At 44.5% G+C, this 22,286-nt stretch overlaps 1 protein-coding gene across 9 annotated transcripts in view; it reads left to right on the top strand.

Moving 5' to 3' along the window:
• Positions 1 to 22,286, top strand: part of MARK2 (microtubule affinity regulating kinase 2) — a 385,864-nt gene that overhangs the window by 292,280 nt on the left and 71,298 nt on the right. For 7 of the 9 annotated variants that reach the window (XM_063944914.1, XM_063944911.1, XM_063944916.1 and 4 more), the window contains 5 exons: positions 3,148 to 3,260; positions 5,221 to 5,353; positions 5,465 to 5,643; positions 6,102 to 6,199; positions 20,533 to 20,676. In XM_063944914.1, coding sequence (XP_063800984.1) covers positions 3,148 to 3,260; positions 5,221 to 5,353; positions 5,465 to 5,643; positions 6,102 to 6,199; positions 20,533 to 20,676 — 667 coding nt within the window. The remainder of the gene's footprint in view (positions 1 to 3,147; positions 3,261 to 5,220; positions 5,354 to 5,464; positions 5,644 to 6,101; positions 6,200 to 20,532; positions 20,677 to 22,286) is intronic. The other 2 variants (XM_063944917.1, XM_063944918.1) reach the window with 1 other exon arrangement.

The following is a 22,286-nucleotide window of genomic DNA, read 5'->3' on the forward strand; positions in this document are numbered from 1 at the left end:
TTGGAACAATATACTATAGATGGATTTATTTGGTTATAAAGACAAACGATCTATCTTGTGTGATATTTCTTACAGATTTGTTTCCTCCTTTGCCCTGAGATTTGCATTTTAAGCAGTATATGTATATATATTGGGACGGTAAAAGGACACGCTCCCATTTTTTTTTCTATGTTGAACTATAAATGTACTATATACCTATAATATGGTGGTCTGTTTTTTTGTTTTGCTTTTTTTCTGATTGCTGAAACCAGTTTGCTTTTGAAGTGTGCTGTGGCACTTATTAAATGTATCGGAATGAAAGATGCAAAAGCATTTACAGAGGACTGACATGTTGATACTAAGGTTATTCTTGCACTCCAGTCACTGCTATCATCAAGCTTTACACAATGACAACTCTGTTTTCTAGTGTGACAATCTTTTGGCAGTAGGGGTCAGAAGGACGTTTCCAGTGGTTTTGGTCTTTTTGTATTTTTGTTCTTATTCCTCGAAGTATGCTTCACAATATAGGTCAAAATATTTTACGTATATACAACTTGATTTAGGTATCATTGAATTATGTATCAGGTTTCACAAAGGGTTTTGTCCCTGGAGAAGAAAACCGGGGACAAGGAAGAAAACCTCTTCATGGGGGCACTCCTTTAATATTTAGATTATTGTTTAAAAATAATTTTCATTAGATTCATTAAAAATTTACATGTAAAGAATACAACCTATTGCTACACCCCTTGATGGTTCGCAAACCGTAAATAACAACAATATAAGAGTAAATATTTTCCTATTTCATAGTTCAAATACTCAAGTATTGGTGACATAAATGACCATTATTCTTCCGCCATACACAGTCCTGTGTCATATGCTTAGTATTAGAAGTTAATTCGCAAGTGTTATTAACATATTATAACAGAATGATACACAAACGTTTTAGTATAAATCGTTTCAAAATGTTAAAGACTTTGTGGACTAGTATATTGGGAAGCGAATTCCGAAACCTGGTGAATAAATATAAATAGTAACAAACAGTTCTTAAACGTGGTACAATATAATCAGAGAGTGAATTCTCCTACCACGTCGGGCATATCAAACAATTCCATATGGAGAGACAGCAATAAGCTCATAATTTTTGCATCAATCAATTCCTCCTATATACCAAAAGGGTTAATAAGATATAGCTAGAGGAGATGGTATTGAGTAGAGAGACCAGAGCCGGTTGTCTGACAACTTCTGCTGACTCCCCATGTGTGTATGATTCCACAGTGAATGGGAGGTGAGAGAATTGAGCGGGCGGTGCTGGTATGAAGGAAGGAAGACGGCTTTTGCTGCTGTTGAGGGCCGCGGGTCAGTACATCCCTGATAACCTGAGGGTCATTGCAGGGAGGTGAGACCCGCCGCACTTCAATGAGAGAACACCAGAATACCTGTCAGATAGATGTTTGTGCAGCAGCCGCTGCGGCTCTCAATGCTTGTCTCCCCTGTTGCCTGAAGTCCGGAGCCATGTTCGCTGCATGGGGATTCCGGAAGTGACGTCACCGTGACGTCTGGAGCTGGCTGGACGTACGTTTCACCCAGGGCAGGGCTTGTTCAGCAACATTCAAAACCCTTTGTGATTGTATTTTCATTTCCTCAGGGGAGCACCGCCAACACCATTAATTATCATGTGATTTGTCACAAATCTATTAGAATCTACAGTTGGTATTTATATTGTACACATAATCCGTTTTAGTAGCAGTGCAGGAACACCCCACCCTCTGTCTCTTATGTATCAGGTTTGCAAGTTTTTTCATTATTATTGGCTGGTGCAGCAATTACGAGGGGTGTGCAATTAGTTTCTGGATGTGCAGTGCATAAGTAGAGTAGACATAAAATCTAACTAACTGGTTATGAACTGTAATCTCTGATTAAAGTTATTGCAATATGTCAAGGCACTGCACACTGAAGAAGTCTGCATGTTCACTTCCTTCACAAAATCGTATGGAGCTCAACAGAGGCCACTAGAGAGCCATGATCTTTTATGACTGCAGGAGTGGTCTGCAGCAGCAGGAGAGCTTTGACCAACTTCAAGTTGTTTTGGGGAGGAAGCACCGGCCCGAACCATTGTGTTTGAATGGTTTGCAGAATTTTGGCGCAGGAGACAGCCCCTGCAAGACGAGGAGCACTGCGGGTGACCTAGCCTTCACCGAGGACAATGTTGCTGATGTGCGGGCCACAGTTGAGGTGGATGCCAGGTTGACAGTTGCCTAGTTAGAGAAGGAGATGGGCATCGGGTTCCCTCTGCTTGATACTCCACGAAAAACTTGGCATGAGCAGGTTTTCTGCACGCTGGGTTCCCCCTGACTTGAGAGCAGGAGGAGGCTCGGGTGACTGGGTGTCGCAACATGCTGGCCAGGTTTGATGGCGGTTACTCAAACTCTGTTTGGGACATTATCAGTGGTGATAAATCCTGGATCTACAGTTTCGTCCTCTAGACCAAACAGTGGACACCGGTTGGAGGTGCACCACCACAGATGTTCTGACGTGAGCGCAGTGTGGCCAAGCATATGGTGGCTGCTCTTGTGACCACTAGTGGTCATGTAGCTACCGTTTCACTCGCACAGCAGTGCACTGGGAACTGGTACTTCAGCCAGTGCCTGCAACTAGTGCTGGAAGCCATTTTCAGGCGCCAGTCAAGAACTCTATTTTGGTGCCCTTCTCTATCACGACAGTGCACCTGCCCACAAGCCCAGGATAGTGATGGATTTATGGCCCATGAAGTCTAGATCTGGCCCACTGCGACTTGTTCGTGTTCCCACAAATCAAGTGCAAGATGCATGGGATTCATTTTGAGTCACCTGAAGCTGCAGTGGAGACCTTCATCCATCATGTAGAAGACATACTTGCTTCGGACTGGTCCAGCTGTGTCACCAAGTAGTTTAAGCGCATGCAACTTTGCATAAACTCCTCTGGTGAATACTTTGGAAAATAAAATGTTCACTTTGTAAATATAATATTTTTTGTGCATCCAGAAACTTACTGCACAACCTTTGTATCATTCCAAGTTTTTATTTTAACAATTTCTACCTATAAAATCGGAGGTTCATCACAATTACATTTGCCGTTCTTATACCAGATAATGTTGATCATTAATTGTAAGTTTATTTTTTATGTATACAGAGTTAATGGTAACTATGGGCTACTCCCAGGAAGAAATCAAGGACTCTCTTATTGGCCAGAAATATAATGAGGTCATGGCAACCTACCTGCTGCTTGGGTACAAGTCCTCCGAGGTACAGTATGAGATGTGGATACTTGCTGTTTCCTGTGTGTCTATGAAAAATGTTAGTAGTCAAATGAAATAGAGCATTCATTCAATGGTAGCTGAAAAAATACGAAGGACTTCCTAGCTTCTTGAATATCACTTTGGATAATTCATTTAATTAAATGTCAATATGTCAGAGGTTGATATAAGCTTTTAACTGCACGTTGTACACCTAATGTCATTGAATAACTCAATTGCCATATCTGTCTGTGTGGAGATTGTATGCTGTCCCTGCGTTTGCGAGGGTTCCCTCCTACACTCCGAAAACATATTGGTAGGTTAATTGGCTGCTGACTAAAGGCGTGTGTGTTAGTTTATACTGTAAACCACTGGGACAGAGACTGATGTGAATGAGAAATATTCTTTCTGTACAGAGTTGTGTAGAGAGGTGTGGTAATCATGGTATATCCCAGTGGGATAAAAAGGAATATTTTTGAACTTAAAAAACTTGTCTGCAGAGGTGAGTTTTCAGGGGACGCTTGAAAATTTGGAGGGTAGAAGGGCAACCTAAAAGGGAGCAGCTGATGAATGTGGATAAGGAACAGTGGGGCAGATGTATTAACCTGGAGAAGGCATAAGGAAGAGATAAACCAGTGATAAGTGAAAGGTGATAAACGCCCCAGCCAATCAGCTCCAATATGTAAATTAACAGTTAGGAGCTGATTGGCTGGTGCGTTTATCACCTTGCACTTATCACTGGTTTATCACTTCCTTATGCCTTCTCCAGGTTAATACATCTGCCCCATTGTTCTTGCAGAGGACGCAGGGATCAAATTGGAAGACCACATGTGTTAGCAATTCATTAATTTATTGCCTGTGATTCAGTGTAAATTGTGGTTATTAGGCTGGGTGCACACCTGAAAAATGGATTGGCTGCCTTTCCGATTTGGTAAGGGTTTTCCACAAATGATATATGCATACACACTTGCCAATCTGCGACCCGATATGCCTGGCTACTGGAACTGGTAGTGACATTGTTGTCAGCAGTTACTGCGGCTGGTATATGTTTCTGCAGCCTGTACACACAGGCAGATATCGACATCTGCCGCACTGCACAGCTGACGTGATATTTCTGTGAATGACTGCGTTCACAGACATATCGGTTGTACACACAAGACAACAGCTGAGGAGATAATACAGTTCGTCGGCTGTACGAATGATATTTTGCATAGTGTGTACCCAGCCTTAATGTGGCCTCACATATTTAGTTAGGTATGTGTTAACATAATACATAAAGAAATGTAACTGCATGGTCAACACTATGGCAAGATTTTTAGTTGTAGATTGGAAGCAAATGTAACAGAAATGCAGGTGTACATGAGAGAATAGTAATCTTCAGTGTAAATGTAGATGGCATAAAAAGGCAATGAAGAAAGTAGATGTCAGTCTTGAAATAGAGGAATAGAATGAAATAGCCATGGCCAGTAATTAAGTATGCCAGCTAATAAAGTGAGTGCTCTGCTTGATAAAAGTTTGGAAAGCAGGGGATGACGAAAACGTCACACAAGCGTTATTCTTATAGTAAATGTAACAATGCAGACTGTTTCCTCCATTCTGAGGACTTTGGGGGTAATTCCAAGTTGATCGCAGCAGGATTTTTGATAGCAATTGGGCAAAACCATGTGCACTGCAGGGGAGGCAGATATAACATGTGCAGAAAGAGTTAGATTTGGGTGGGTTATTTCATTTCTGTGCAGGGTAAATACTGGCTGCTTTATTTTTACACTGCAAATTAGATTGCAGATTGAACACACCCCACCCAAATCTCTCTCTGCGCATGTTATATCTGCCTCCCCTGCAGTGCACATGGTTTTGCCCAATTGCTAACAAAAATCCTGCTGCGATCAACTTGGAATTACCCCCTTTATGTAGTCATTTACATGAAATCACACTTCACATTTATTTAATTTCTCCATCTATTTGCACAGTTGGACAATGACAACATGACCCTAAAGCCTAGACCGCCTCCAGACATTACAAACAGCACAGCTGCTTCACCTGCTAACAAGGTGCACAGAAGTGTATCTGCCAATACCAAGCAGAGGAGGCTCAGCGACCAGGGTGAGTGCTGCCTTATTTAACCTGTTCTTATTCATGATTGGAGATCACCTCATCTGTTCTAAAATGACGTGTTTATTGCAGCAGAAATACTTTTTTTTTTTCTTTTGTTAGTTGGGTCAGTTATCCCCACATCAAATTCCTACTCCAAAAAAACCCAATGTAACAATGCAGAGAACAAACGACCGGATGAGGAACGAGAAAGTGGACGCAAGTCCAGCAGCACTGTTAGGGTGCCACCAAGTCCCTTGTCTGGGCTGGAGAGGAAGAGAACCACTCCAACGCCATCTACGGTGAGGCATGTTATGTGTTCAAAATTGGCATGGGAAGCCTTTGCTGCTGCATTCTATGCACGTTTCAGCTGGAAATCCACATCTATGTTTTACTTTGGAAGGAAACTTTTCTGTATAATTCTGCACTTAAAGCCCTCACCCAGTTTGATCACAAGTCAAACAAGCAATTTCCTATTATATGTCTATGCATTTTAAATAAGTGGTTCTCTATCATTCATCAGGTCTAGCAAGCAGTGCATTAATACTTGGCAAAGAATGACATTACGCAGTGGCCAGGCCATGCACACAGGAAAAAATTACAAAACATGCATTGTTTGCGATGACAAAAGACAAGTCTCAGATCTTCAGTGAAGTGTTCATGGCATGAAAAACAAAACATGCTTAAATTTGCTTCTTGCCTGTTATTTAGTACATATACCACTGTAATTTTTTGTAAGAAATCTTTTTGCTCTTTATAGAACAGTGTATTATCCACTGGCACCAATCGTAGTCGCAATTCCCCTATGCTAGAGAGATCCAACCTTGGACCAGGATCAGTTCAGAATGGCAAGGATAGGTAAGAAGCATGTTCATTAATTTTGCGGATTGTTAGATCTGATTGTTGACATATCCATGACTTGCCTACTTTTTCTGACTAAATTTTTCATACAGTTATCCCAGCTCAACTTTTTCAATACACTTTTTAAAGTAGAGAGAAGGAGATCTGTCAAAATTTTATTTTAATGTTTTTCCCCCATTTCTCTAACGTCCTAGTGGATGCTGGGGACTCCGTAAGGACCATGGGGAATAGACGGGCTCCGCAGGAGACTGGGCACTCTAAGAAAGAATTAGGACTACTGGTGTGCACTGGCTCCTCCCTCTATGCCCCTCCTCCAGACCTCAGTTAGAATCTGTGCCCGGAAGGAGCTGGGTCCATTTTAGTGAGCTCTCCTGAGCTTGCTATTAAGAAAGTATTTTAGTTAGGTTTTTTTATTTTCAGAGAGCTTCTGCTGGTAACAGACTCTCTGCTACGTGGGACTGAGGGGGGAGAAGCAAACCTACTAACTGCGGCTAGGTTGCGCTTCTTAGGCTACTGGACACCATTAGCTCCAGAGGGATCGAACACAGGAACCTAACCTTGATCGTCCGTTCCCGGAGCCGCACCGCCGTCCCCCTCGCAGAGCCAGAAGACAGAAGACGGCGGGTTGAAGCAAGAAGACGTCAAAATCGGCGGCAGAAGACTCCTGTCTTCATATGAGGTAGCGCACAGCACTGCAGCTGTGCGCCATTGCTCCCACACTAACCCACACACCCCGGTCACTGTAGGGTGCAGGGCGCAGGGGGGGGGCGCCCTGGGCAGCAATTGAGTACTTCCGGGCAAAAAGCAGCATATATACAGCTGGGCACCATTATTTTTACACAAAATCGCGGGACAGAAGCCCGCCGCTGTGGGGGCGGGGCTTCTTCCTCAGCACTCACCAGCGCCTTTTTCTCTCCACAGCTCCGCTGAGAGGAAGCTCCCCAGGCTCTCCCCTGCAGAAGAAGAGGGTGAAAAGAGAGGGGGGCACATAAATTGGCATAAAAACAATATATACAGCAGCTACTGGGTTAACACTACGTTACTGTGTGATTCCTGGGTCATATAGCGCTGGGGTGTGTGCTGGCATACTCTCTCTCTGTCTCTCCAAAGGGCCTTGTGGGGGAACTGTCTTCAAATAGAGCATCCCCTGTGTGTGTGGTGTGTCGGTACGTGTGTGTCGACATGTCTGAGGTAAAAGGCTCCCCTAAGGAGGAGATAGAGCAAATATGTGTGTGTGAGGGTGTCTCCGTCGACAACGCCGACACCTGTTGGATATGTGTAATTAAGTGCTAAGGTGAATTTATTGCACAAAAGATCAGAGAACAGACAGGAACTCTACCCATGTCTGTCACTCTGTCGCAGAGACCTTCAGAGTCTCTCAATGCTCACTATCCAAAATAATAAACACTGAGGTCGACATGGAGATTGACTCCAGTGTCGACTACGATAATGCAAAGTTACAGCCCAGATGGCAGAAAAGTATTCAATATATGATTATTGTAATAAAAGATGATTTGCATATCACTGATGACTCATCTGTCCCTGACACAAGGGTACACATGTTTAAGGGGAAGAAAGCTGAGGTAAATTTCCCTCCTCTCATGAGGAAAAAGAGCGGGAATCTCCAGACAAGAGACTGCAGTTTCCCACAAAGAATTCTCAGGCAGTATCCTTTCCCCACTAGGGCCAGGATACGATGGGAATCTTCCCCTAGGGTGTCACGTTTGCCCAAAAGGTAACCTGTCGTAACAGCTGTTCTCATCCTGCAGATAGCGTGCACATTCTGGTACACTACTCAGACCGGCGATTGTGTCGGCATGGGTTTATAGCGCTGGGGCAGCGTGGACAGGTACCTTATCAGCAGAAATTGAGACCCTAGTATGTAGATATATATAGATATATGTATATATAGAGATATATATATATTAATGCTGTCTTAAGAGAGACATGAGTATACTGGGTCCTAGAGACAAAGCTATGTCGGTTTCTGCTTGACGTGTCCTGTAGAATATGCAGTGGACAGATGATGCCGACTTAAGAGGCATATGGAAGGCTGAGGATTGTGTAGAGAAGGGTTCTCGGACCTGGTCTCCACAGCTATAGCTTGTAATTCTGTCGTTTTGCCTTATATTCCTGCACAGCCTAGGAAAGCACGACATTATGAAATGCAGCCTTTAGAACAAAGAAACAAGAAAGTCCGAGGTGCGTCCTTTCTTGCCAGAGGCGGGGGCAGAGGAAAGAAGCTGCACAACACAGCTAGGTCCCAGGAACAGAAGTCCTCCCCAGCCTCTACAATAATCCACCGCATGTCGCTGGGGCTCCACAAGGCGGAGCTAGGCCCGGTGGGGGCACGCCTGCGTAAGTTCAGCCACAAGTGGGTTCACTCCCTGTTAGATCCCTGGGCAATAGATATTGTGTCTCAGGGATGCAAGCTGGACTTGGAGAAGATGCCACCTCACCGACGGCCCTGCCGGCTTCCCCCCCACGAGAGGGAAACAGTGTTAACTGGAGAAGGCTCAGGAGCTCGTGACTCTGGTCAGAGGCCTCTTAAAACCAAAACAGGTGTCTGTGCATCAATGCACGCGAGTCCTGGGAAAGATGGTGGCGTCTTACGAAGCCATTCCCTTCGGCAGGTTCCATGCGAGGAACTTTCAGTGGGACCTGTTGGACATGTGGTCCGGATCGCATCTTCAGATGCATCGGCTGATCACCCTATCCCCCAGGGCCAGGGGGTCTCTTCTGTGGTGGCTGCAGAGTGCTCACCTTCTCGAGGGCCGCAGGTTCGGCATACAGGACTGGGTCCTGGTGACCACGGATGTAAGCCTCCGAGGAGGGGGGGGCAGTCACTCAGGGAAGAAACTTCCAAGGGCTGTGGTCAAGTCAGGAAACTTGTCTACACATCAATATCCTGGAACTAAGGGCCATATACAACGCCCTGAGTCAAGCGGAGCATCTGCTTCGCAACCAACCGGTGCTGATTCAGTCAGACAACATCACCGCAGTGGCTCATGTAAACCGCCAGGGCGGCACAAGAAGCAGGGTGGCGATGGCAGAAGCCACCAGAATTCTTCGCTGGGCGGAGAATCACGTGCAAGCACTGTCAGCAGTGTTCATTCCGGGAGTGGACAATTGGGAAGCAGATTTCCTCAGCAGGCACGACCTCCACCCGGGAGAGTGGGGACTTCATCAAGATGTCTTCACACAGATTACAAATCGATGGGAACTGCCACAGGTGGACATGATGGCGTCCCGCCTCAACAAAAAGCTACAAATGTATTGCGCCAGGTCAAGAGACCCTCAGGCGATAGCTGTGGACGCACTAGTGACACCGTGGGTGTTCCAGTCGGTTTATGTGTTTCCTCCTCTTCCTCTCATACCCAAGGTGCTGAGAATCGTAAGGAAAAGAGGAGTGAAAACAATACTCATTGTTCTGGATTGGCCAAGAAGGACTTGGTATCCGGAACTGCAAGAAATGTTCACAGAGGACTCATGGCCTCTGCCTCTCAGACAGGATCTGTTGCAACAGGGGTCCTGTCTGTTCCAAGACTTACCGCGGCTGCGTTTGACGGCATGGCGGTTGAACGCCGGATCCTAACAGAAAGGCATTCCGGATGAGGTTATTCCTACGCTAATAAAGGCTAGGAAGGACGTGACTGCTAAGCATTATCACCGTATATGGCGCAAATATGTTGCTTGGTGTGAGGCCAGGAATGCCCCTACAGAGGAATTCCAGCTGGGCCGTTTTCTTCACTTCCTACAGTCGGGAGTGACTTTGGGCTTAAAATTGGGGTCCATTAAGGTCCAGATTTCAGCCCTATCCATTTTCTTTCAAAAGGAACTGGCTTCTCTTCCTGAAGTTCAGACGTTTGTAAAGGGAGTGCTGCATATTCAGCCCCTTTGGTGCCACCAGTGGCACCTTGGGATCTTAACGTGGTGTTGAGTTTCCTGAAATCACACTGGTTTGAGCCACTTAAAACCGTGGAGTTAAAATATCTCACGTGGAAGGTGGTCATGCTATTGGCCTTAGCTCCGGCTAGGCGTGTGTCAGATTTGGTGGCTTCGTCATGTAAAAGCCCCTATCTGGTTTTCCATATGGACAGGGCAGAATTACGGACTCGTCCGCAATTTCTGCCAAAGGTGGTGTCATCCTTTCATTTGAACCAACCTATTGTGGTGCCTGCGGCTACTCGTGACTTGGAGGATTCCAAGTTACTAGATGTAGTCAGGGCTTTGAAGATTTATGTAGCCAGAACGGCTGGAGTCAGGAAAACTGACTCTCTGTGTATCCTGTATGCATCCAACAAGCTGGGTGCTCCTGCTTCAAAGCAAACTATTGCTCGCTGGATCTGTAACACGATTCAGCAGGCTCATTCTGCGGCTGGATTGCCGCATCCAAAATCAGTGAAAGCCCATTCCACAAGGAAAGTGGGCTCTTCTTGGGCGGCTGCCCGAGGGGTCTCGGCATTACAGCTTTGCCGAGCAGCTACTTGGTCGGGTTCAAACACTTTTGCAAAATTATACAAGTTTGATACCCTGGCTGAGGAGGACCTTGTGTTTGCCCATTCGGTGCTGCAGAGTCATCCGCGCTCTCCCGCCCGTTTGGGAGCTTTGGTATAATCCCCATGGTCCTTACGGAGTCCCCAGCATCCACTAGGACGTTAGAGAAAATAAGATTTTACTCACCGGTAAATCTATTTCTCGTAGTCCGTAGTGGATGCTGGGCGCCCGTCCCAAGTGCGGACTTCTTCTGCAATGCTTGTATATAGTTATTGCTTACACAAGGGTTATGTTATAGTTGCATCAGGGTTGATCTGATGCTCTGTTGTTTTTCATACTGTTAACTGGGTAAGTTATCACAAGTTATACGGTGTGATTGGTGTGGCTGGTATGAGTCTTACCCTGGATTCCAAAATCCTTTCCTTGTAATGTCAGCTCTTCCGGGCACAGTTTCCTTAACTGAGGTCTGGAGGAGGGGCATAGAGGGAGGAGCCAGTGCACACCAGTATTCCTAATTCTTTCTTAGAGTGCCCAGTCTCCTGCGGAGCCTGTCTATTCCCCATGGTTCTTACGGAGTCCCCAGCATCCACTACGGACTACGAGAAATAGATTTACCGGTGAGTAAAATCTTATTTTTTTCCCCATTCATTCATGATGGGGGACACTTCTACTGTGGTTGTAGAAGATGCTGTCTAAGGAGTGGGCATATCCTCAAACTAGAGTTGTCTGTAAACTACAACTTCTCCCCCCATTCGTTTTTCCCACCCCCCCCCATTTATCTTAAGTTTGGTCCCACATGACTGCTATGTTTCTCTCTAGTTTTTAGCCCTAATTCTGGTTGTGATTAACCAGAGTGCATTTGCGTGTCATTGATGGGTGTTACCCGCTGCTGAACCCGTGGACTGCCAACCAAGAAAAGACAGCAGCTGGGTCTGTGTATCTCGTCGCAAATGAGACTGGGGCTACTGTGGAATGCACTATTGTGTGCTAAGCGAGGGGGAAATGGGATGGGGGGGGGGGGGGGGCACACTCATTTCACCCAGTGGTGAAATGAGCGATCTGCTAGATTTGACATGCATGCCAAATCTAGAGTCAGCGATGGCGACGCGTGGGGCCGCGCATCGCTATCCCTATGGGCATACACACGGAGAGATCCGTGCTTAATTTCTAAGTAATCAAGTCAGATTGCTTAGAATTTAAGCACGGATCTCTCCGTGTGTTCCCCCCTTTAGAGTCTGCAGCAAGCTTATATCTGTTTGATCTTATCTATGGCAGAAAAGGTAGCACCTTTAGAACAAAACAGGCAGGGCTACTGTGACCGGATGCGCCCTTGCTGCATACACCCAGCAATCACAGATTGGGTTTGGGTATCACGGGACCTGCCCAGTAGTAGATTCCCTCTTACCGTCAGTAACTGTTACTAACTCTACCCACTGCACAATGGCCAGGTATGTCGCTACCACGACCAGGCTCCTACCACCAGCGCCTGAATACCACTTCTGCTGTGCATACATCGACATACTGCTGACACACCTCCTGAATGGCGTTGGTTTACCCTCCTGGTTGCTGACCTGGATCAGGCCTGGCACTGTAGCTTACCAAGGGCAGAGCTTAGAGACGCTAGGCTCAAAACCGGGACAGGCGGAAAACTGGACTACTTGTGTTGTATTCCTTTTTGTCGCAAGATGACAGAACTGTCGTCCGGAAGGCAAAGATATTTATTGCTTACAGTTTTAAAAAAGACCATGGTGGTCATTCCGAGTTGTTCGCTCGTTGCTATTTTTAGCAGAATTGCTAAAAAGCTAAAAATCCGGCAGTACTGCGCATGCACCGCAGGGCGCACGCGCTAAGCAATTTCACACAAAACTTTGCTATTTTACTCACGGGCGAACAAAGCTTTTCAGTCGCTCTGTTGATCGGAGAATGATTGACAGGAAGTGGGTGTTTCTGGGTGGTAACTGAGCGTTTTCTGGGAGTGTGCTAAAAAACGCAGGCGTGCCAGCAGAAAACGCAGGAGTGGCTGGCCGGACCCTGGGCGTGTTTGTGACGTCAAACCAGGAACTAAACGGACTGAGGTGATCGCAATCTAGGAGTAGGCCTGGAGCTACTCAGAAACTGCAAGGAAATACTTAATAGCAGAATTGCTAATCTTTCGTTAGCAATTCTGCTATGCTAAGATACACTCCCAGAGGGCGGCGGCTTTTTGTTTGCATTTCTACTAAAAGTAGCTAGCGAGCGGACAACTCTGAATGAGGGCCCATTTCTCCTTGCAAGCATTGCTTAGAGGGGACAGCATACAATGTTACAGCAGTTCCACATCTCATGATGTCACAGAAGTTGTACACCCTCTGAGGCTCACAGGCCTCCTTTTTATCCCAATCTAACACAGAATACCACAGGGAGTAGTTCACCCTGGGTCTTTTTAACCAATCATACTTTCTCACAAAATCTAAATAAATACAGATTACATTTTAAATGAGTTAAGGCGAGTACACACTAGGCAATTCGGAATTGGCAGCGATGGACGACCATATTGTTGAACGATATAGCGTTCAATGATATAGTGCGTACACACTGAACATTATCGTTCAACGTCACTGTTGGCATTCACGAACATGCAGCTCAGCCCGACATTGACTGGTTCAGCTGCATATCCGCTCAGTATTGGTCATCGCTGAACGGTGTGCAGGAGCGTGCATTGTTCATCAGTCACCAATATTACCCCCATACACACTGGATGATTCCAGCCTAAAAATAAACAACGACATTTATGTGTTTTGGGGGGTTATTTTAGGCCGAAATCGCCTAGTGTATACTCCCCTTTAAACATGGATTAAGCAATGTTCTGCTTCCCTTCCATATACACATATACAACGCAAAACCAGTTTGCATTCCTAAAACAGTCTGATTTCACATACAATCTCTTTCACAAATGTAAATATAACTTGAATTTCAATTTTATCCAGACTTACTGGACACTTTACATAGAGACATGCATAAGCCCACCTGAAGGGCATTTCAAAGAAAGTGCATTTTTACCTTTCAAATATATTTAAACACATCTTAAATATAAATACAATTTAAACTTGCAATTCTACAACCGTACATGGAGCCCTAGATATAACATGTTAAAACATTATTAAACATACATTTAGTCATTTACAGTGCGTGGTGCCTAGCGCAGATTTTTCTGTTTAAAATAGTGGGGAATGTGCCGCGAGTTTATCCTGTCTGCTGGGCCTCCGGCCACAGCTACTATTTTGCTGCACCTGCAAAATGTCAGGCTAAATTGATGCAAGGTTGTTCAGAGCCAGGTGGTCTGTGCATGGCTTGTAATGCAGGGATCCAGGTCTTCCAGCTAAAGGCTTTTCGTATGACATAGGGGAACCAGTTTGGCTTAAAGTATGGTTGTGTTCCCTCGTAGAAAAAACTCATGCACGACCTGGTTCGGCCAGAGTTCACTTTGAAAGAAAATCAGACTCCGAACTAACAGAAGACTAGATTGAAGTCATCTAGGAGGACTCTAAGATATGTTGGGGTGCGAAGAGGATTCTTTGAAACGGGGGTAGAGGACCTGATATTGGCTATTTGATGGGTCCCTAATTTTCAGAACCTGGATCAAGCGAATGAGTTTCTTTTCTTAAATGTAGTAAAGAACAAATAGCATAATTTCTGTTTGTTTCACTTCCTGGAGAGGGTTAAGGAAAAGCATGAAAGATGCTACTGTGTGCCAAGGTAGCTTTCCATTTTGTACCCTTCTTCCAAAGAAGATTTAAAAAAATTGGAAACGCCACCATGGGTAAACATTTCCATAGCATTTTTAGAAGAAAACTACCTCAATCACAGCTGTTATAAAAGACTGGGCAGATAGAAGATGTGAGAGTGAGGAAATCTATTTCTCTTTCATCAGGTGCAACCCTTGAAGCTGCTAGGATAGACAAAATTGTGAGAAAGGGGACAGAACAAGTTAGGAATTACAATCTGGAGTTCCCAGTGCAATTTTTATACCAATACTGGAACAGGTCAGAGATGTATATTCAGGCGAAGTTGTAATGGATACTCTGCTGGGTTTTTCCAGAATTTTAGCTTTCTTTTTCAGGATCAATCCTTTTTGGGCCTGGATTAAACACTATTACATACAGGTAGGAAGAGTTTATCTTTTGCCGGTTAAGTCACTAAGACCTTTGGATCACCATTTTTGGTCCTTTTGAATCTCCAACAAGACAAGAGGTGTCCCTGCTACACACTTTGTTTAAAATGGTGCAGGGAGCACTCTCCTGTATGTGGTTTAAATGAAGATATGTATCACATATGGGGGTATATGCAATTGCGGTCGAATTCCGGGTGGAATTCGACCGTTTTTAAATTCGACACAATTCGACCATCAAATTCCGGCAGGTGGGTGCCGGAATTCGACATATTCAATAAAAAACGAATTCGACAGTCCCGCTGTCGAAAAACGGACGATTTGACGGATTTTGATCCGATTTTTAAAATTGGTCAAAAAACGGTAAAAAACCCGAAAAAAAATTGCGTGGGGTCCCCCCTCTTAAGCATAACCAGCCTCGGGCTCTTTGAGCCGGTCCTGGTTGCCAAAATACGGGGAAAAAAATGACAGGGGATCCCCCGTATTTTAACAAACAGCACCGGGCTCTGCGCCTGGTCCTGGTGCAAAAAATACGGGGGACAAAAAGAGTAGGGGTCCCCTGTATTTTTTGTACCAGCACCGGGCTCCACTAGCTGGACAGATAATGCCACAGCCAGGGGTCACTTTTAAACAGCGCCCTGCGGCCGTGGCATTAAATACCCAACTAGTCACCCCTGGCCGGGGTACCCTGGAGGAGTGGGGACCCCTTCAATCAAGGGGTCCCCCCCACAGCCACCCAAGGGCCAGGGGTGAAGCCCGAGGCTGTCTCCCCCCCCCCCCCCCCCCCCCCCCCCCCAATCCAAGGGCTGCGGATGGGGGGCTGATAGCCTTGTTGAAAATGTAAGAATATTGTTTTTGCAGAAGAACTACAAGTCCCAGCAAGCTTCCCCTGCAAGCCGGTACTTGGAGAACCACAAGTACCAGCATGCGGGGGGGAAACAGGCCCGCTGGTACCTGTAGTTCTACTGCAAAAAAATACCCAAATAAAAACAGGACACAGACACCGTGAAAGTATAACTTTATTACATACATGCCGACACACAAACTTACCTATGTTGACACGCCGACTCTGGCCTCGTCTCCAATGTCGACGTCCGGGGTACATGAAAATAAAATTATACTCACTTGATCCAGTGTCCAGTTCTTTTATTATAATCCACGTACTTGGCAAAACAAAAAAACGCATTTACCCAAACCAGACGGACTGAAAGGGGTCCCATGTTTACACATGGGACCCCTTTCCCTGAATGCAGAGACCCCCCGTGACTCCTGTCACAGAAAGGTCCCTTCAGCCAATCAGGAAGCACCACTTCGTGGCACTCTCCTGATTGGCTGTATGCGCGTCTGAGCTGTCAGACGCGCATCGCACAGCCCCCTCCATTATCTTCAATGGTGGGAACTTTGCGGTCAGCGGTGAGGTCACCCGCGGTCAGCGGCTGACCGCGGGTAACCCCACCGCTGACCGCAAAGTTCCCACCATTGAAACTAATGGAGGGAGCTGTGCGATGCGCTGTCTGCCAGCTCAGACGCGCAAAGCCAATCAGGAGAGTGCCACGAAGTGGCGCTTCCTGATTGGCTGAAGGGACCTTTCTGTGACAGGAGTCACGGGGGGTCTCTGCATTCGGGGAAAGGGGTCCCATGTGTAAACATGGGACCCCTTTCAGTCCGTCTGGTCGGGTAAATGCGTTTTTTTGTTTTGCCAAGTACGTGGATTATAATAAAAGAACTGGACACTGGATCAGGTGAGTATAATTTTATTTTCAGGTACCCTGGACGTCGACATTGGAGACGAGGCCAGAGTCGGCGTGTCAACATAGGTAAGTATGTGTGTCGGCATGTATGTAATAAAGTTACACTTTCACTTTCACGGTGTCTGTGTCCCGTTTATATTTGGGTATTTTTTTTGCAGTAGAACTACAGGTACCAGCGGGCCCCCCCCCCCCCCCCCCCCTCCCCCGCATGCTGGTACTTGTGGTTCAACAAGTGCCGGCTTGCGGGGGAGGCTTGCTGGGACTTGTAGTTCTGCAAAAAACAGCCCTTGGATGGAGGGGACAGCCTCGGGCTTCACCCCTGGCCCTTGGGTGGCTGTGGGGGGGACCCCTTGATTGAAGGGGTCCCCACTCCTCCAGGGTACCCCGGTCAGGGGTGACTAGTTGGGTATTTAATGCCACGGCCGCAGGGCGCTGTGTAAAAGTGACCCCCGGCTGTGGCATTATCTGTCCAGCTAGTGCAGCTCGGTGCTGGTACAAAAAATACGGGGGACCCCTACTCTTTTTGTTCCCCGTATTTTTTGCACCAGGACCAGGCGCAGAGCCCGGTGCTGGTTGTTAAAATACGGGGTATCCCATGTCATTTTTTCCCCCGTATTTTGGCAACCAGGACCGGCTCAAAGAGCCCGAGGCTGGTTATGCTTAGGAGGGGGGACCCCACGCATTTTTTTTCCTGATTTTTACACCATTCCATAAAAAAAAATATATATATATATATATATATATATGTATATATATTTATTTTTTTATTTATTTTTTATTTATTTTAAATATATAAATAATACTTGTGCCTCCTATATAGACAAACCAAGTACCTAATCCCTTCTAATATAAATAGATATGCTATTACCAATAAAAAAAACACAAAAAAAACATGTTTTTAAAAATTTTTATTAGATTCCGCCAGCAAAGTGTGGCGGATTGAAAATGACGAATTTACTGTCTAAAAGCACTGTTGTCGAATTTACAAACTTCAATTGAATATACTTTTGTCGAATGCCGCATTTGTACCATTGCAGAAATGTCAAATTTGACAAATGTCGAATTTCAAAAAGTCGAATTTGGAATGGCCGTTTTTTTGGTGTAAAGTACTGTATTGCATTGTCAAAAAAAAAATTTTGGCGAAAATGTCCCGTTTTTCGACATTTTCGGGAATTCGACCGCAATTGCATATACCCCATGGAGTCCAATTGCTAGTGGCAACAGGTGGGGGTTTCTTGTTGTAAAGGTGAGTCTTATCTCACTGTGTGGGTTATCCAATTATCCCTGTTAAAACAGCGGGTCCGAAAAACGGCCTTTTATCTGACTTTTTCCCGATGTTTCACTGATATTTTTTTTTTTTTTTTTTTTAATATTTTTTTTTTTTTTTACAGGCTATCCTGTTAAATCGCATGTAAAAAAAAAAAAAAATACCCTTTCTCCCGAAAACACACAGGTTCAGTGAAACCTGTGTGTTTTCGGGTGAAACAGCCCTGTTTTCGGACAAAAACTAGGCTGTTTCCGGGAATTCTGCTTCGCCTGCCGGAGGCAGGTGAAACAAAATCCCTGATAAGCCGTGGCGGGACAATTAGCCCCGGTAAAAATCCGGGGCTAATTGGATATCCCTCTATAAGTCCTTCAGAAAAGTACCTTAAAGTCCAAGGAAAAGGGTGCAGAGTAGGTTTTGCCGGCAAAACACAGGTGCTGGTAACCTGTGGATAAGTAGGGCCCCGTAGCAATTACTCCCTCAAACGCGTTTCTCCTCTAAGAGGCTACTTCATTCTTCCCTACCTCTTTTGTTTCCTTTTTTCCTACTGCTACTCTTGCGCTAGGGCAACATTTTTCCTTCGCACAGCTTCCACATATAGTTGGGATTGAGGATTACCCTTCCCTCCCCACAGCTGCAGACCAGGGAGCGCAGTCTGCCAAAACCTTGTTTACTAGAACTCAATTGTGGCTCCATTTTTTCGTCTGCATCTGGGCAGGTAGTAAAAAAATCCCTGATAGTGCTGGGTTTCAGGGCTGATTGGCTTACCCCCAGGGATCAAAATCAAATTGGTTCTTTTGGCATGATTGATCTTTTTAGATCTTGTGTTCAATACAAGTTGTCACAGGGTGTTTCTCTCAGAGGAGAAAATTTCAAAAGACAGATCACAACTCTGTCCACAGAGTATCAGTTCTTAAATTCATGAAAGTGCTCGGATGGCTGGTGTCCCTTGTCCAAGCAGTTTCATTTGCCCGTTTTCATGACAGGATTTTCCAGAGGAACCTTCTAGCAAGCTGGCAGAGATTGAATGCTTGATTGGATGTTTAAACATTCCGACTGCCTTTAGCAGCACCTCAAGTTCCTTCTCTGGTTTGTGAACCGGAAAAATCTTTCCCAATAATTTCTTCTATCCATCAGCAACCAGACTTTTATTGGCTGCAGTGGGAAACTCCCAAGGTATCAGTGTGACCCAGCATGGATAAAAGAGAGAATAGTGTGTTCAGTTCTCACTGTTAAATACAATTCCTTGTATCCAGCTGGGAGTACTGGGCCTCCTTTCTCTGTCATTTCATTTTGTCATTTATTTATAGAACTTGTTCTGTTAAATGATGGTTTTCTCCCTTAGTTTGTGCTTGTTTGTTTAAACTGACGTTCATAGGCTACTAAGAGGTGGGATATAGAGGGGGAGGCATTTTAGTTTGAAAATAAGTCAAGTCTAAAGATATGCCCACTTCTCAGATGGTTTCATATACACCTAAGGTAGCTGTGTTCTCAGGTGGTTTCAGAGGAACTGTTTTACCAGCTTTTTTTTTTTTTTTGTCTAATTGCAAGCCACTTCATAATTCATCTGATCGAGGAAAAGCCAAATTGACATGTAAATCTCCACTTTGTCAACCTTGAATAAAAAATTACTTTTCATTACTTTCTACATTGTGAAACATAAGGGGATGGTTGTATTAAATGGTGAAATTGAAATGAAGAAAACAAAAATGTATTTAACTATTTTCAGACAATCAAGACTGTATAATGGAATGGGGTCAAGATCCCGCCGGACGGATTTGGAGAATAATCCAAATCATTTCAAACTGGCTTTCTGCACCAATTTGTATGCATTCTCCATTGAAATGAATGGGACATCCATCTCATTATTATACAGGGATCAGTACGAAATCCCGTTGGACGGGATCCCGGCGGTCGAGATACCGACACCGGCATCCCAACCGGCACAATCCCAACAATTTCTCCCTCCGTGGGTGTCCACCACACTCATAGAGGGAGAATAAGTTAGTGTGCCGAGCGCAGCGACCCTGCAAAAGGGCTGTGTTCCGCTCGCCACCCCTGTCTGGATTGTGCTGGTCGGGATTCCGGTGTCGGTATTTCGACCGCTGGGATCCCGTCCAGCGGGATTTCGTACTGATCCCTGTATAATAATGAGATGGATGTCCCATTCATTTCAATGGAGAATGCATATAAATTGGTGCAGAAATCCAGTTTGAAATGATTTGGATTATTCTCCATTAATAAATGAGTTGTTTTGTTTTTTTATTAAACTAGAAGCTTCAGGTTTTGGGTTTTTCTGTATGGTTCCTATTTACTCTTTAAGCAAACTATGTTCCTCAGTTGCTTTTACCAGATCTGTGCATTTGTATCTTCCAACATTGGCATCTATTATACTTATTTTTCATAGTGACACGTTGTCCATTTGTCTTACCCATAAGTCTTCCCCATATTTTGTTGCAAAACAGATTCATAAGCAAATCATAGCATGGGGTTACAGAAACATCATTTTTGTATAGTCCGTGCCATAATGTCCACATGTGTTGCAAAAACAGAAACGTAAAAAAAAATAAAAATTGTTTGATATATCGTCCCTACCTTGCTTTGTTCCTTTATGTTGGTGTGTGCATCCATATCCTGTTTTGTATCTCCATATCCACCCTCCTCCACCCAGCTTTTCCACGCCTGGCTCCCGTGCCTCCACCGCTTCTGCCCCAGCCACCTCAGCCCGGACCCGTCAGCATCAGAAATCCATGTCCACCTCTATGCATCCTTCAAAACCCACACCTTCCTTGGAGGGCAACTGTGACAGACCAAGGCAAGTGCTAAATAGGGCTGAGAGTAATTCATAGGATTTAAACTTCTCTTTGGTATATATAGGTGTATAGAATTATGCATAGCGTTGAAACCCCTTATCGCATAGGCAATGTGTACTCTCTAGCCTATTTTATAAATTGGTGTTGGGCAGTTGCCTGCATAAAGATTAAGCACTGTAACTACTAAACTGCAGGATTTAAAAGTTGCTGATTTTTGTCAGTTTTGTCAATGCAATGATTTTGCTATCAATATTATTGCCATCTTAAGTGCCACTGGCACAGCTGCTATAAAAAAACAGCTTCTTAGTAAGTATAACCCTAAAGCTGAAATATCATTGTCTCACAGAACCAAAGCCAATAAGACTGTAATACAGAAATTATGGGATTAATCCAATTAACAGTGAAGAGGGTGAGTTGCTGTTGCAGCGGTGTAGAAATGTCCGCAACAGCACCGCAATACACCTCACTTCCGGACTCGCAGATTTTTGTATGCAACCCTGTGGGGTTTATGATCAAACGAGCAAGTGTAAGAACCAAAAATGACAACAAAGGGGGGGATCCCCCTGATGCTATCGAGTTGGGGGTGCATCCAGAGTCAGTAGATATGGCTATACTATGGGGTTGTGAACAAGAATCCGTGAATCCGGCAGTACTGTAAATGCGGCATACAGTACAGCTACACTTACTTGTGCTGCAAATTAGCTCACGGTTAATTGGATTGACCATTGGGGGAATTCAATGGTTTTAAAAAGTCGGTTGGGCATCTTTTTTTTCCCTGTCTAAACATGTTTTTTAGATGCCCAAACAAAGTCACAGTTCAATTCTTATAGTTTTGGGTGTCTAAAGTATGTCTAACATGGGATTTGCAATTCAATTGTTCTAAACCGTAATGAAAAGTTGTGTTTGGGCGTCTATTGTTTTTTATATTTAATTTTATTTTAATTCATAACTTATATTTAAGTATTTTTTAATACCCCTAATGTGTTGGGTTTTTATAATTTTTTTTCGTGAATCTCACTTCTTTGTACTTTAAACTGTGTCTGTTGTTCTCCTTTTCTTTAGTTCTGAGGGTGACACGAAAAGTGCTTAAACGGGTCACCTTTCACGCATTTCTGTTTGCAAGCTCGGGGAGTAGCATGCAGGAGTTTGTGCATGTGGCTGTTCGCGCATAAATGGAGCTACAATTGAATTGCTCCATTGGTTGTCATCTAGTGACAGCTGACGCGAACAACAAATTAATTCCCCCCAAAATGTTTGTTCTTGGAAAAAGAAAAAAAATGCCATAAAGCACTGAAACATTTTGCTAACTGATACAGGTTTTAGCCTTATTACTACATCTGAAGTGCTGCTGTTACTTATATATAAGTTAAACAAACGGGCAAATCTCTGATGCTACACAAATTCAAACTACATACTTCTCCAAAATACCAAGATTTTAGTGGGTATTAAGTTATAGGGTAAGGCATTGCTTACTAATCAATTACGTTTTCATATAAGAACAATTTCTCAACAGACCAGTTTAAAAGGGGAAAAAAAAAACATGTGATGCATGGCACTTTATGTTCACTTTCTGGAGAATCACCCAAAAACCCAAACAATTAGTACAAGAGGT

The sequence above is a fragment of the Pseudophryne corroboree genome, chromosome 11 (genome assembly GCF_028390025.1).
Source record: "Pseudophryne corroboree isolate aPseCor3 chromosome 11, aPseCor3.hap2, whole genome shotgun sequence".
Lineage (NCBI taxonomy): Eukaryota > Metazoa > Chordata > Amphibia > Anura > Myobatrachidae > Pseudophryne > Pseudophryne corroboree.